A 15,441-nucleotide genomic window follows, 5' to 3' on the forward strand; every position below is an offset into this window, starting at 1 on the left:
ATGGACATTATTTCTAAAAATAGATGAAACAATTAATTATTTCGTATAAATTACACTTGAACCCTCTTAATAGAAAAAAATTTTAAATACAAAAGATTAAATACTATCTTTACGTGAGCTCCAGTGCGTATAGATAATAAGATAAAAAAAATTGTGAATAACAAACAGTCTGTGAAACATTTGTAATCATGCATTTCGTGAGTGGATTTTATATTATACATGACTTCTTTTATCATCAATTGCTCTCAAAAGACCAAATCGGATAAGGAAACTGATGACACATATAAAATATTAATTATGCATGGTTACATTCGTCACTGATCAATCGCACGTGTCCCTCCACTTGCTCGTGGGGCTTGTGACATTACTTGAACTGAAGCAAGAAAAGTGTCTTCTCATTGGACTCCTTTAGGCTCAACGAACTTCAGAAGTATTAGAAAGAAATGTCTGCACAATCTTTAAGACATCAATTATGTGACATCCTGTACAGTGTCATTTAACGTACGTTGGACACTTGCACAAATTTCAGTGTGCGTGTCATTTCATCAAGTTCGGCCCGAAAATCAATGTGCAACTAACGTACCCACTAAAAGAAAAATAAATTAATTTTAGGTTTTAAGAATAAAAAAACTTTTTAAACGATTTTAAACATGAAGTTTTGTGATTTGAAGGATCTACACATCAATACGTAAGCAATAATTCTCGTCTTCGACAATTCAAATATTTTGACAAAGGTTTACCTAGAAATATAATTTTCTACAATGATCAATTGTTAAAACTACTGGTAGTAATGTGTAACTTCTCAAAAATTATTGTCGTTTTCTAATATTAACACATTTTTTATGTTATTTTTACCCATCGTTTTTTTTAAAGCAATAGTACACAGTAAATCCAGAAGTTCTTGAATTAATAATTAAATAATTTTCCTTTCAATTACAGAATAAAAGGTGTGCAATGGGCAGAGGATCTATGGAATTATCTGTCCGTTAACATACAGAAGAGTTACCTCAACTGGGTTGAGCATGTTATGGAATTAAGCAGTGATTCCCACATCTACAATGAATGGGTGGATATTTACAAAAAAGAATTTGAGAGATGTGCAGGTGAATTACTGGGGGATATGGAACATCTTCATGCCAAGGCCCTTTCCGACGTAGAAGAACTCCTGTCCAAGTTGCAGCGCATATGCAGGGAGCTTCGTATGGAAATACCTGTCATAGGAGAAAATAATCATTCTTTGTATGAAGAAAAGAAGTTGTTAACGAATAAAGTTGAGGAGTGAGTAATAAGCCTAAATTAATTATCTTATTCATGTTGCTAATTCTTGTTCTCTTAGATTCGAATCATTATGGAATAAGCGTAAGGAGGAACTTGCTCAGTTGCAATCGAAAGAGCTTGCACTGTGCGATAAGTTGGGTCAAAATCCGAAAATCTTTCCGGGCAGTCTGTTGCCAAAACCTGAACAAATGCTCGACTTGAGGGCACACGTCGAGCATTTAGAACGTGAAACATTTGAACGGGAAGAGAAATACTTTAAGACTAAAGACGAAATTCTAAAGCTCATGGAAGAGTTGAAGCTGAGGCCTTCCGGCAGCTTTGAACGCGAAGTTGTAGATGGGGATGACTCTAAGTTTCGCGTAACAAATAATAATATGAAGCAACTAGATAATTTTTATAAAAAACTAGTAAATTGTAAAGAACACATGCTGGACGACATAAATGGTAGTTGGAACAAAATTAACAAGCTTTGGAGCATTATGGATGTGGATGTTGAGCAACGGAAGACATTCGTTGATAATAATAAAGAAAAGTCAGTAGAAGTTTTAGATGCCTTAAAAGTAGAGATCAAACGACTCGAGGCGATAAGGATGGAAAACATTAAAGTGTTAATCAAAAAATACAAAACTGAATTATTTTTGCTATTGAATAAGTGTCATAAAGAGAAAATAGAATTTACGTGCCTAAACGAAGACTTTTATACAGATGAACTAATAGAACAATTCGAACTTGAACTTCAGATATGGAAGAGATATTATGAAGATAACAAGTGAGTACTAATTTTTAGACAAAACTTGTTTAATTAAAACTTTACTTGTTTAAGAGTCCTATTAAAACGCATCGAAGATTATAAACATTTATGGGCGGAGGTCGGTGAATTGGAGAAGAGCACTGATTCTCCAAATCGTTACAAAAATCGAGGTGGCACGTTATTACAGGAAGAAAGAGAACGCAACAAACTTCAAAAGAAGATTACACTTCTAGAGAGTGAGTTGCGCGAGAAAGCGACCAGTTTCTTTGAGAGGACGGGCAAGACGTTCTATACTTGGGGCCAAACAATTGATGAAATGATTATGGCTATTCATAATCAACAAGAAAATGTAATTATATTATTTATTTATAATTCTACACCCGTTACTCAACATGAAATATTCACACGTCTGTTTATAGGAAAGGAAAGAACGCTTGAGCGCCCGAAAAATGAGCAGGGACAAATCGGTGGGAACACCAGGTAGGAGCCCTAGACAGCTATCATCAACGTCACTCTTGCCTGCTTTAACTCAGTTAACACCGGAGAATGCATCCAAGTGCAAGTTGACGAAAGCATCATCTGAAACAAAAAAGAAATCACGTGTCAACACAAAGACCGCCTCTCCCTCCGTGAAAAGTAAGTGCCCTGTAGGGAACCTTACATTTATTATGGACTCGCTTAGGCTCTAGCAGGATAGTTGTATCTTTGAGTATCTGATGATACATTTTTATGTATTTTCCCAGCTAGTTACTTATACGTTCATATTGAACGTATATTTTAAAATTAAATTATTAATTCTTACAATTATTTTTCTGTGAAGTTTATGTGAGTACTTATATATCTATTTGTAGTTGTTAAATATTTGTATAAGGTATATTTTTTTAATAAAATTTCACAGTATGATTTCATTTCATTTTCCTTCTTTTACCTTGAAAATTGTTTGCTACTTTCGTAAGTTCATGGATGATTACTAGTTAAAAAATATAATCGTTCCTGAATATAAATATAATCTAATTATCATTTTTCTGTCGAGCAGGAGGCCCCAAGAAAGTTGTTTCTAGTCGTATTTCACTAGGTAAAGAAATTCGGAGAAAAAGATCCACGGAAGACAAAGAAAACAAAGACAACCAGAATGATTATGAACAATTCCAGGTGAGTTGCAAAGTTTATTGGTTGCAAAAAATGTTGTTTTTATTGAATACGTTGAAAGAGTTGCATTTATTAAATATGTTTTTTAGGTACGACGGACGTTTATTAATATTTTTTAATTTTTTTTTGTAGCTGGAGCTGTCACAGAGAAAAAACGCCCGGAGTACTTTGAACTCCAATACCATGGATTTCACGCTTCCCGCAAAAAATCTATTTGTCGAGCAAAAAGTGCCGAGCATCGTAGTGACGCCAGACACTCCACAAACATTCCAAAAACGTCCAAATTGTAAGCCTCAATGAACTCCCAAAAGTTGTCAAGAAATTTCCCTCGGCCAATTTTTTTACAAACTTAATGTTATTTATTCAGACTAGGTGTTGAACACCACTAGTTTAATTTTATTTCGTTTTAATATTATTGTATGTTAAATATTTTATTCTTTTGTTTTACCCTATTGAAATTATTGAATAATTTATTCTCATAATAATTACGATGTATAAAATGCTGTTCCAGTAATTCGGTATTGTTAAATGTATTTTATTGTACCAACACATGTAAAATTGACAATAAAGTTACTCGATTTTAAATTTATTTTATTTTTTATTTTTATTAAAAACATCTGTTTTATAAATTTTTCAGTATTTAAAAAGAGGTATTTTTATGTTAGAATTATATTATATAAAATATAGTTTTCTTATTATTAGAAAGTTCTCTTAATGTGAGTTAAGTTTAATAGACATATTTGTTGCAAATAATTATGGTGCAATTTATTCATATGTTTACTATACACAAATAGAAATATACATATCTCGTAAAAAACAAGTTTTGTGTCATAGTTTATTCTTATAATATATGTACATATTAGTATTACTTTATTTTTAAATAAACATTATTACTCTTATCATTTTATGTACTTTTGATGAGAGTAATTTTTACTTATTATCTCATTCATTAACGTGGATGGTTTTAAATGTCTCATTTATTTAAGATAAAATTTAAGCATTGATTTAGATATGATTTATTTAGTTTGTTGTTGTTTATAGAAGGCCTCATCTAAAGATAAAGATTTTTGCTATATTTATAAGTATGTGCCATTTATAGAAGCATTGATGCAAACATCCCGAAAAGCAAAAAATATATCTACACCTTTATTATAACCACGAGAATTGTTATAAATAATTCGTATATTTTTATTATTGCAATCTAATTTCTTCTGTTTGAGGATTAACATCAGCGGAATACGTAGCCCATCACTGATTTACAACAATGTTCACCCCTGGCTTAATATATTATAGCAAATTCTTATTACTTACTGTGTTTTACTTACAACCCCCGAGTCCACATTATTTAAAATTTTAAGGAGTTTACGATCAATCAGATAAAAACATTAAAAAATATTTTTTTAGAATAGTTTATGTGGTATTTTGATCTGTATTTGTTTCTTCAACAGTTGTATGTCCCTAAAAGAAACGTTATTTATTCGGAATAAAACAATATTCTAGGATGTGAAACATTTATTTTGTATTTATTCTAATAAATAGATACAAGCTAACGTAATACTTATTTTCGTATAACTAGCTTACCAATTGTACAGTGCCTGCTAATTTAAACAAATTACAAAAGAATACATTTGGCAAGGGTGCGCTACAGGGAGCACAACTTAATTTTTAGGTAAAATTTAAATAAATTTGGCAGTGCTTTTTTAAGCGAAGTACACTATGCGTATATAAGTAGACTCGCACATATTTTGTCATTTAAAATTAGTATAGAAACAATCACAGTCATCTATAAATAGAAAGAATTTATTGACAAATTAATATGACATTAGTGCCCAATTTGCCAAATGTTACAAAGTTCCATGTTATATATTGATCAAAATAATAAAAATGTGCATTGATTTTATAGTCATATTATCAGCATATTGTTGATTACATAAATTATCTAATTTTAACATCGATTTATTATATGAATTTGAAGGAAATAAATTCGATACATTAAAGTTTCTACAGCTATTTACTGTAAATTAAAACACGTTACGTTAATCCTAATGGTCATTTCAAGAGAGTACAGCAAGGTAAGGTAGTGAACAGTAAATGTTTAATTATATTGAATCTGTTAAATAATAAAAAAAGTTCATCCACACGTTATTTTACATTCACACGCGCCCATACAATTTTCTAGTAAATTATTAATAGTTATTGATTTCATTCTGTCTTAGTCAGTACTTGAATTTCAATATATTTGACTACGATTACAATTTTCATTCCCAATCACAGATTTACACCAAAAGGTCTTGCTGCGCAGTCTTGCACGACACGCAGCAATGGCTTGTGTAGTAGGGGTATTGGCAAAGCCTGGCCCTCACCGCTAAATGGCAGTTATGGATTTTGTCTTTACAAGATCCTAAAAAAAAAATCGAATGTTAAAGCAAACCATCACGTTAAACATAATTAAAAGGGAACAGTCACTTACGATCTGAGGGTTCGTCTTGAGCAGGTCTGTACCTGTCTCGGTGATCTTCTCGATTTTGGCAGGCGCAAGGTCTCTTTCCAATAGGTATGTCATCTTCTACACACGAATTTGAGGTAACTCCATTTGCTTCCATACAAGTTACTCTTCGCCTTTGAGTACCTAAGGAACATCCCGGATAAAAACGGTCACAATACAATTGTTTAATTGTAATACCTGTTGGGCAGTTTCCTTCGCATTGTCCCCAGTCACCACTAAACCAACGGGCAGGGCATCTTCCATCGCAGTGTTGTTCTGAGTGAGGTTTCAAGTGCGAGGTGCAAGTCATTTCGTTGGTGATGTGTGGCTGACCTCTTATCTTTACAATACAATAAACTTCCCTCTTCTGTTTGGCTGGACCTGAACAGGAGTCACTGCATGTTCCCCACGGCCCTAGAATATCCAGTTGTGGAAATTTTGTCGTCATATTTTAATGCAATGTTTTACCTGTAAACCATTCACCACTGCATTGCTTTTCACTGGAACAGGCTCTGGTTAATTCTGGTTTCTTTTTCTCGTCGCAGTTTCCATCCGGACAAATGGCCAACCGGGTCTGCGTGCCGGTGCCGCAGTTTTCCGAGCACTGCGACCATTCCGACAACATCCAATTAGTTTGGTCGTGTTTTCTTTCCAAGGAATGAGATCTGGATGGAATGCTCGGCCGAGGAGCGACACATTCACCCATATCGCAATACTCGGCGTGCAAAGGCCGATCTGCGGGGTGACACAGACCACTGGGACAAGTCACGGGTCGGACCCTGTGGCCAGTGCCGCAAGTAACCGAACACTGGAAGCAAAAATAAATTGTACACGTACACGAAATTATGTTGGCGTTGACTTACAGCCGACCAGATTCCAACGGTCCATTCGCGCCTGCCACTTCTGAAAGTGGGATCGCCTTCGGTTTTCGGAAGTTCGTTATCGTTTATGTTCTCGCATGGTGCCCTATTACAAGCCCTCGTTTCCGCGTTGGGTCTTTTAGGGCAAGCCGCTTCGTTAACTAAAACGCTCCGTCCATTCCCGACATCCTGCCGACACTCGTGGATGAACTCTTCGACGCCTTCACCGCAAGTGACACTGCATTGACCCCAATAACCGCCCATCCATCTTGCTGTTGCTGGGCAAGGGTCGATGTTGCATTGGATGGGGGGAGTACGAGGTTTTTCCACGTGGGAGCACCTTTTGTCAATGACTGGGACTTGGGAATGTTCCCTTACGCATGTTAGCAAAGGCGTTTGGATACCTGCATAACAATTAGAAGATTAAATTGATATTTTTATTGATTGTTCTATTTTCAGTAGTTGATAAACGGTGTTGTGTGTTGGGACACACCCCTACATAAATAAACAAGCTTTATGGCTGATGACTGGAAGCATAAAAATTATGTGGCTTATTGTTACTTTTGGATTTTACGATCAATTATATGATAACAATTGAAGAATGACGCACCAACAATAACATTTAACAATACAAAATTAGTAAAGGAATAATTCGGCCTCAATAAATTTTACGATTACAGTTCATTTATTGCACTGTATGTTTATGTTATTGCCGAGATGAAGTCAACCTTCGAAATTTTTGCAATTCGCTAACAATAACTTGCAATGATCGTGTCAACATTATCGATAAACTAATCGTAATTATCGTCAATGGAGCAGATGCTCAATATAATTTTCAATTTCACGCCAAGCAGAATCCGTTCTACGCGTTACTTTTAATGTACTTACCGCCTCCGCATGTCTTGGTACAAGGCGACACGCCAGTAATCTTCCAAGCAAACTTCCTTCTCAATCTCGGCCTCCTATGAGACGTATGCAACGGTCTGGCCTCGTCTTTTTGATTCAGTGTGTTAAAAGATGACGGTTCCAACCTTTTCGGTTCCAAACCCCCGTCGTAAGGTTTCTTAACTAGGGGCGGGGCAATTTTCGGGAAATCCATGTCAGGAATTGAATAACTATACTTGATACCCGGATTGGCTTGATAGTGAACAACCTGAAACGTAAACAAGATAATGGTAATTCCTATAAACTTCGCCCGAAGTGTCTATTGCATCATTCATTCTACCAGGGTTAAACTAGTAATCCCTCACACGTCTTAATCTAATTAAACTTAAAACAATTAAGCAACGGCTTAACTTAAATGCAAATTGGCGCGTGAAGGAAGGCAACTTACCATAATTTCAATACTGGTGGTCAATGGTCCTGATGAACTGACTGTTTCCAAGGAGTTGCCATCCTGTTTGATGTAATTAAATCTAGTGCCGGCAGCTTGGAAACTTCGGCTGTTGCTCACTTTCCAGTCTCCGTTAAGAAGGAAGGTGCCGTTCAGATATCTTACAGCTGTAACGAAACGCCAGTTAATCTCGTTTCAATCTAGAACTCGCAGTTTTTATTTAAATTTATCCGAAGTCAACGTCTTCAGATTGCTGGGGCTTTTACACGTGATTGCGGTTGATTTGTAATCCGGGCATGCTTGAAAATAAATGAATAAATGACTATTTAAAATTAAAAATGACTCCATCATTCGGAATGATCCAATAATAATTTCGGCGCCAGAATTCATGGCATATCTAAAATCGCAGCAATTGAAATAGCGTGGCTCTGAATGATTTAATGTGTTTGCAATTTACTATAAGCAGTGTTTGGCACCAGATTTATAAACATAGGTGTCGTTTACTTCATTTTAATGTAGCCACCTTTCTTACACCGGATTTAAACGAGACTGGTTGCAAGTATTTCCTTATGCTCATTTTACGCCACTTGGCAAGAGAGTCTAGGAGGTGTAAAATTGCCAGACGGCTTTTTCTTACGTAGACAGTACCTGCATTGTGAATAAAACACACGCTATATAGTTTCAATAGTGGCACTGCAACATTTACGGTTTATTTTAAGGGCAAATATTTAACTCGGAATATAAATTTTATAACTTAACAATAATGCGATAGGGCTAATTGGGTCCATTAAATTATTGGACACTCATGCTTTGTCGACATTTATAGCCTGTACTTGTGAAAGTCGTTAATAAAATGTATTTGTCACGCATAAAATGTAAAACTATAATATGTAAACGTATTTAGATTAAACATTTTGTATTTAAATGTATATTTGAATAACTAGGAGATAAACAGATGTAACTATTTTTGCTATATATATCGAATTTTTGTAATTTTGTTATTATATATTTTAGAGTTATAATTCAGGACAGTAAAACAAAGTAATTCTTATTTATTTCTCAAATCTATTCAACAATATTGAAAACCAATAGGCAAGTCCTTAAGTGTAATCCGAGTTGCATAACGATAGATTAGATTTCCCATTTTTTTCCAATAAACTAAATATGTTATATATTAAATTAAAAAAAAAAACTGTTTTGAAAATTCTAATCTTATTAATTAATAATAAATTAACTTATAGATGAAATTTTATATCACTGTAAACAAATTTGGTTTAATTTATAAATTTATATTTATTTAACTCATTAGTTAATGAACTCCATTAATCAAAGAATTTATCATTATCATCAAAATGTTGTTATCATACCAAATAAAAGTGTACTTATGCCCCAGAAACCATTTTTTCGATGAATTGCCTTCATTTAAGATGTCCAATTAAGAAACTTGCTACTCGACTAGCATAAAATATCGTAATTCGTATTTATTAGCCAGTTTTATCTTCAGATACAGAAAAAAATGTTAAATTAATTTATGGATGTACTTTGTCAGTAAATTATATCAATACAGTGTAATCTAAATTCTTTGTTAATATTCATTAATCAACAATTAATTGACTCACAACATTAATTTTGCCAACTTCACAAATTTATAACACTATAAGAACTTTTTTTGCCGATGAATCGCGTTAATTTGAGGCTCCGGATTAAGAAAAATTCTTGCTGAAACTTGGCACACGACTGGCATAAAGTCTAGACTTGTCAATTAAAATTTCCCATAAAACCATATTAATTAACATGTTTATGACGTATAAAGTTTTCATAAAACAATATAAATTAACGTTATTTATTGTTGACTATTGTAATTTACTGTCACACCGGTCATAAACCCGCACTAAGTAATAAGTTACAATTTTTCATTATAAACTGCATTCACAGGGCGAATACATCATCATTACATTTGATTTATAGTCGAGTACTCTAATTTTTATTAAGCGATGCCCACAAATCAGCTGCAATTGATCATATTATGCGTTTCCTTTTACAGTGTAAGGTTTACTGCAACTTGATGTTTATTAGAAAACCGCACTCAAATTTGCCCCACCGTTAATTTTATAGTTAAAAACTATAGAAATTAAGTAGCTAGTAGTAGGTTAAAAGAGCTAAGATTTAAATAGGGTGAGACTAGTTAGTTTAGACAACTTCACTGGACCCAAAGTCGCCTCTTTTTCCGCCACCGCATTAATCCTTTGTGTAATTTAATTAATTCGCCTGAATTATAAACACACGAGAACCAATTTGTCAGTTCGCGTTCGAGATTCCTTAAGGCGACCGGAGGCGTGGGGGCTTTGTGCGGCCTGTTTAAGTGCACGGGAAACTTCCCTGCTAAGTAATTTGCACTTATTTATGGTGCATTTAACTTGATCCCGCTTCACGGCAGCAGAGTATCGCGCGCCCGTAACCAGGAAGTAATGTGTGCCCGGGTGTAATAGCCCCCATTTGTTTGAATTAAGATGATAGTGTTGCATTTTTTAGTTGGCAATTTCATTTAGTCCAATCTGCGGCCGGCTAATGGCCCATGACCGCGATATTCGTTGTTAATTCAACGGCGTTCCCACTTGCCTAGGAAGTTCCTGGTGTGTTTCAGTTGTTGTATCAATATGCGACATGCACCCTGAGGTATTTCGGTCACCCGCGAGTAGCCGTCCGGTAGGTCCGGCCTTGTGTAAATGCCGTTCAAAGTTTTGCAGGGGGTCTGTTGACACACGGAACATTGCTGGGCCAAGTCGACGTCGATGGCTCCGACGACGCCGTAGGAGTTCACACTCTGAAACAATAAAATCGGAATCAGGACGGTTTAAAATTTAACAAATGTACCACTGTGTGGTCGATAAGCCATAAATAATCAAGACCAACATGTGTTAATTTATCATTGATACTTCACCGATCAGATAAAGAGGCAGTGGTCGTTCCAACGTGCCGCTACGAATTTTTATTGACAATTAGCTGCCTCCAAAACCGTAAACATACAGTTTATTTGCACCGGAGCCCGCCTATTTGGTGTCATTATCGGAACAAAATGATCCACATCTTTATCTGATTTAAGATAATTGTCGAAACTGTTGGGCCAGATCACGGGCAATAGATAAAGGTGAAACGAGCTCAGGATAATAAGATAAAGGCGATTCATTTATGTGTACAAACATAACGGGTAAATATTTATGTTAAATACATTAATTAAATTGCGATTACAGCTAATTGATGCAAAAATATTGCTCTGTTAGTTAGTGCGAGTACGAAATGGCACTCGGTACATTTGGAATAACTGTGTCAACTTGAGCACAGATGACGCATGGGAGACAGATATGAATTTCCTTTTAAGCAACCCGTTTAAAAATAAATTAGTTCCTGCAATAAGACATGACAGGTGCACGCACTGGATGTAATTTTAGTCCACGGAATATCTCACTAATTCCATAATTCATAAATGAACACTTGACACGGAATTAATCTAAGATTGATGATTGTTTGAAGATCGGCAATGTCGTATTTATAAGATTTTAAAAATAGATTTTCATTCATGAGGACGCTAACAAGAAATAGAATGTCAGCTTCAGTTAACCTTGTAACTAGTACACGCATTTTAATTTTCATGTGCTTCCATCAAATATCACTTGATCGCATCAACATGATTCGTCGATTTTAAATCTAACGTCGCTTCGTTAAGGTGCTAATGTCTCTATTTATTTTTATGGTGTTTACTAATTCCCCTCTTTTTAAACCAGATTTATGTTTATTTCCGTAACCTATCGTAATGCGTAAATCTAAATTTAAATGTTTAATGCATGGAAAGTATTCCCGAAATGCTTCCACATAAAATTAATTATAAAAAAGAACGGCTCTTACGTCACGGCATCATTAGGAGCCCGCCGCCCGAAGTCAAATACTCAAAATGTGAATAAACAAATATCAACAACGAATCACGCACAATGGCATAAAAAATTGAAGCAACCCGTCCGAGTAATTTTCGATTTCAATTAGGCACCGTCAAAAACTCCAGATACTTTCTCTTTTGTCGTACCAAAACATATTTATTAATTAACAAGCAATTAATCAAAAAAATATTGTACAACAATACGTTGGGTGCCATTAATCAATTTGGGGAAACACGCGTTCGTAGCCGATCTCTTTTTCCACATCGATTTCGAGGTTAATTTCCCCATCGAAAAGCATCTTAACTTTATCTTTGGCACGACGAGGGAAATTGAATATGCATAAATCTGTCCGAACGATGGTGATAAATATGGCATAAATTTAAATGGAATGTCTTTATTGAAGCCTATTATGCTCTCATATATCTTTTAAATACATTAAACCATATAAAACCAGTACGATCAATTTGATTTGCAACGTCGTGTTTTATGGTTTTTCCAGATGCAACAATAAACAATAATTTTTGCAAGTTACGATCAGCTCGCGTGTGTGTGTAATAAAACTATGTAATCTGTAATGATTAAATAAGTGGTGTCTTGGAGGCATTTTTATGTTATGTTTCGTTGGTAAATTGGGAACGTTGTAAATCTTCATTACATTGAAAACGGTCCTGATAATAAATAGATTCCGATAGTGTTTTAACACTAATTAACAATTTGAATAACTAATTAAACAAGAGACCACTTAAAAATGTTAAGCCGACTCAACTGATAAGTATAACTATAAGATTCACCGTTTCGTTTAACGTTTTGTAATAACTATTTAAGTGTATCTACTTTTGTAATTTATTGACAATAAAATATTATTATTTTTTTCTTCTAATAATAGCGTTTTAAATTTAAGCACACACAAAATTGCTGCGATAACAGGAGTATGCCGATAAAAACTTCATGGTTTTTATTTTACATCGGCATTCTTGGTTTAAACGCCGACAGAAAAAAATGGTAGTTGTCTTGTTAGGTATGTTACTAATTATCCTCATCTATTCAAGATTGGGTGGGACTGTCGACATTGTCACTAATTATTTAGCGACAGATTCTTAAGATAAACCTTCAAGTTTCAGATAACGTCGAATTAAATTGGATTAGTACACCTCAGTACCGACACTGATGTGTCTAAAAACTATTTTTGTTTCTCGTATGTGATTATTTCGATCTTTCAATTTTACAGGATTATTTTTAGTATAACGCATTACATGCACCGATAATTGTATATAATTTTCTATGACCTCATTAATAGAAAGAAATATAAACAATAATAATATGGCGTTAACAATTATAAATCGATTACAAATTTAATGCATCGTTTATCTATATAATCAATAATATTATTTAAAAGAACAAATAAATATTGTAATTTCAAGGTTTGCTCAAGTATTTCCTGCTAATTAACTAACTAAAGAAGAGTATCATGAAAGTATAATAATTTAAATATGCAGTAGTGGCAAATATTTTAGCCATAACTTTATTTAATTTAAACTGTTGTTAAAATAATTTTAAACAAATTACAATAATATCTACTGTTGTCTTATAAAGTAGAAAAAATTACTCTATTCTTATTCCGTAAAATATATACTTTTCTGAATTGGCATAAATATAGCAACTTAAATTTTAACAGAGTTTTAATAATTAAATCCATGTTATTTAATTCAACAACTTTGAATAATATAATTTTTGCTTTATAATTTTTGAGAAGATTGAGTTTTATTTTTCTTTATTATTTTGATTATTTAGTGCCTGTAATATGATAACATTTACTAAATAATTTATTTTTAATAAGCAAAATATTTTTATTCAATGTTATGCATTTTATATTGACTAAAAATATATATTAAATTTTTTCAAATATTTCAAATTAAAATTGAGCAAAATATTTACAGTATTCAAATTTATTAATAAGTAAATATATTTTCATGAAAAATATACATACCTGATCTAAATATTTAATATTACTATTTTTCCTTTTAAATTTAAAATTAATTAAAAAAAAAGAAGTTCCCGTTTACAAGCAAATAATAACAAATAATACTGTTGCTCATAAAGTGTACGTTTAAATACATATCCATATTATTGTTAGTTATGTAGTATGTTTGATAACAACAATACGACAAAATAATTGTTAATTAGTGGATTAGTTAGGTATTTATTAATATTAATATTTTAATAACTTCTTCGTAGAGTTCATTCAAATTTGACAATTTTTGCATGGATTTTCCGATCAGTTTCATCCCAAAAGTTTTCAGTTGAATTGAGGTCTGGACTTTGTGCTGGCCAAGAGATCACACTCCTTGAGGAGTGTGCACCATTCTTTAACTAACATGTATTTCGGATCATTATAGTGCTGGAAGGTCCACCTTAAACTCATGTTTAGTATATTATTCTTCAGAATGTCCCGATAAACGAAATGATCCATTATCCTTGTCAAACCCAGAAAAAGATCTTCACAGTATGTCTAGTGCACTTGGGATTATACCTATCATTAATTGGTCTTCTCACCCATGAAATGCCATAAGATTTGAATAATTGGAACCAACTTTCATCGGAAAACAAAATTGTTTTCCAATGCCCATTGTCCAGTTCTCATGTTTTTTTGTAAAAAGTAATCTCTCTGCTCTATTTATTGCAGAAATGAAGGGCTTCATTGTTGATTTTCTACCATAGAGACCAGCTTCTTTTAGTCCTCGTTCTATGGTACAAACCTACGCTAATGGCAAGCATTTTTATTTTTCTGTCCACAGAAATGAGAGTTTGGCTTGTTCTACCACTTTTGGGAACTACTTCCAGTGTCCCCGTCTGTTATATTTGGAAATTGTCCTCGAAATGATCGATTTATTTAAATTTAAATCGACTACAATTTTACTCTGCTTTTCACCATTCCGGAACTTTTTTATAAATTGTTGTTTAATTTGTATTGATTAATGGACACCTCTATACATTTTTAACTTTAAGGAACGATGTCGGACATATAAATAATAATTATTAAATGAACTGTATTGAAAATACGGTTTGATTGCTTTACTTATGAACCCTGCTCAAAATAAACCATGAAATGAATAAGATATTTGTATATAAAGGGAGATACGAAATGTTTAGACACTTAATAATTAAAATAATTTAAATTAAAAAGAATCGTTTTTTTAATTTGTTGCTCTACATATGATCGATAGTGTATATTCAATGTGGCAGCATATTTCCCCTTAAAATTTCCTTGATATGTGTTTATGACTTTATAAAACTGATTTTGGCTGTTGATCTTCTCTTTCTGCGAACCTATTTATAGCACATCTTGTTAATAAACAAGCCAATAAACATCCGTTAACCCTTGTAAATTTTTTTCTTCGTACCTCCAACCTATAATCATACATTTTGGGATTAATAAAACAATACGATTCGTGTACGGAAAAACGATAATATCAAGGCGGTATCAAATTACCCCGGGATCGATTAGATCGATATCTCGACGCGATTTTCGGCGTTGATAACGTGTGGGTTTCGTGTCGGTGCGGCTTCGATATAATGAAGGCATTACGATATTTTGCACGGGCAATGTGTGAAAAGAACATTTCTCGATAGCCGTGTAAGCAGCGGCTTTTGTT

General features: G+C 33.5%; 2 protein-coding genes across 2 annotated transcripts in view; one reads left to right on the forward strand and one right to left on the reverse strand.

The window, feature by feature from the left end:
- Positions 1 to 521: 521 nt before the first annotated feature.
- LOC109595089 (protein regulator of cytokinesis 1-like) lies at positions 522 to 3,767 on the forward strand. The gene is made up of 7 exons (XM_049961435.1): positions 522 to 688; positions 940 to 1,278; positions 1,337 to 2,047; positions 2,102 to 2,378; positions 2,449 to 2,665; positions 3,066 to 3,181; positions 3,311 to 3,767. Exons 1-7 carry the CDS (start codon positions 651 to 653, stop codon positions 3,476 to 3,478), a joined length of 1,866 nt encoding a protein of 621 aa, XP_049817392.1. The 5' UTR covers positions 522 to 650; the 3' UTR covers positions 3,479 to 3,767.
- An 896-nt stretch (positions 3,768 to 4,663) lies between these two features.
- Positions 4,664 to 15,441, reverse strand: part of LOC109595116 (thrombospondin type-1 domain-containing protein 4) — a 124,171-nt gene continuing 113,393 nt past the window's right edge. The window contains exons 7-14 of the mRNA XM_020010407.2: positions 10,476 to 10,680; positions 7,857 to 8,023; positions 7,412 to 7,676; positions 6,527 to 6,927; positions 6,132 to 6,471; positions 5,862 to 6,077; positions 5,649 to 5,807; positions 4,664 to 5,579 (exon numbers count right to left, since the gene is read on the reverse strand). Coding sequence (XP_019865966.1) covers positions 5,455 to 5,579; positions 5,649 to 5,807; positions 5,862 to 6,077; positions 6,132 to 6,471; positions 6,527 to 6,927; positions 7,412 to 7,676; positions 7,857 to 8,023; positions 10,476 to 10,680 — 1,878 coding nt within the window. The 3' untranslated portion in view covers positions 4,664 to 5,454. The remainder of the gene's footprint in view (positions 5,580 to 5,648; positions 5,808 to 5,861; positions 6,078 to 6,131; positions 6,472 to 6,526; positions 6,928 to 7,411; positions 7,677 to 7,856; positions 8,024 to 10,475; positions 10,681 to 15,441) is intronic.

This window comes from Aethina tumida, chromosome 1 (assembly GCF_024364675.1).
Source record: "Aethina tumida isolate Nest 87 chromosome 1, icAetTumi1.1, whole genome shotgun sequence".
NCBI lineage: Eukaryota > Metazoa > Arthropoda > Insecta > Coleoptera > Nitidulidae > Aethina > Aethina tumida.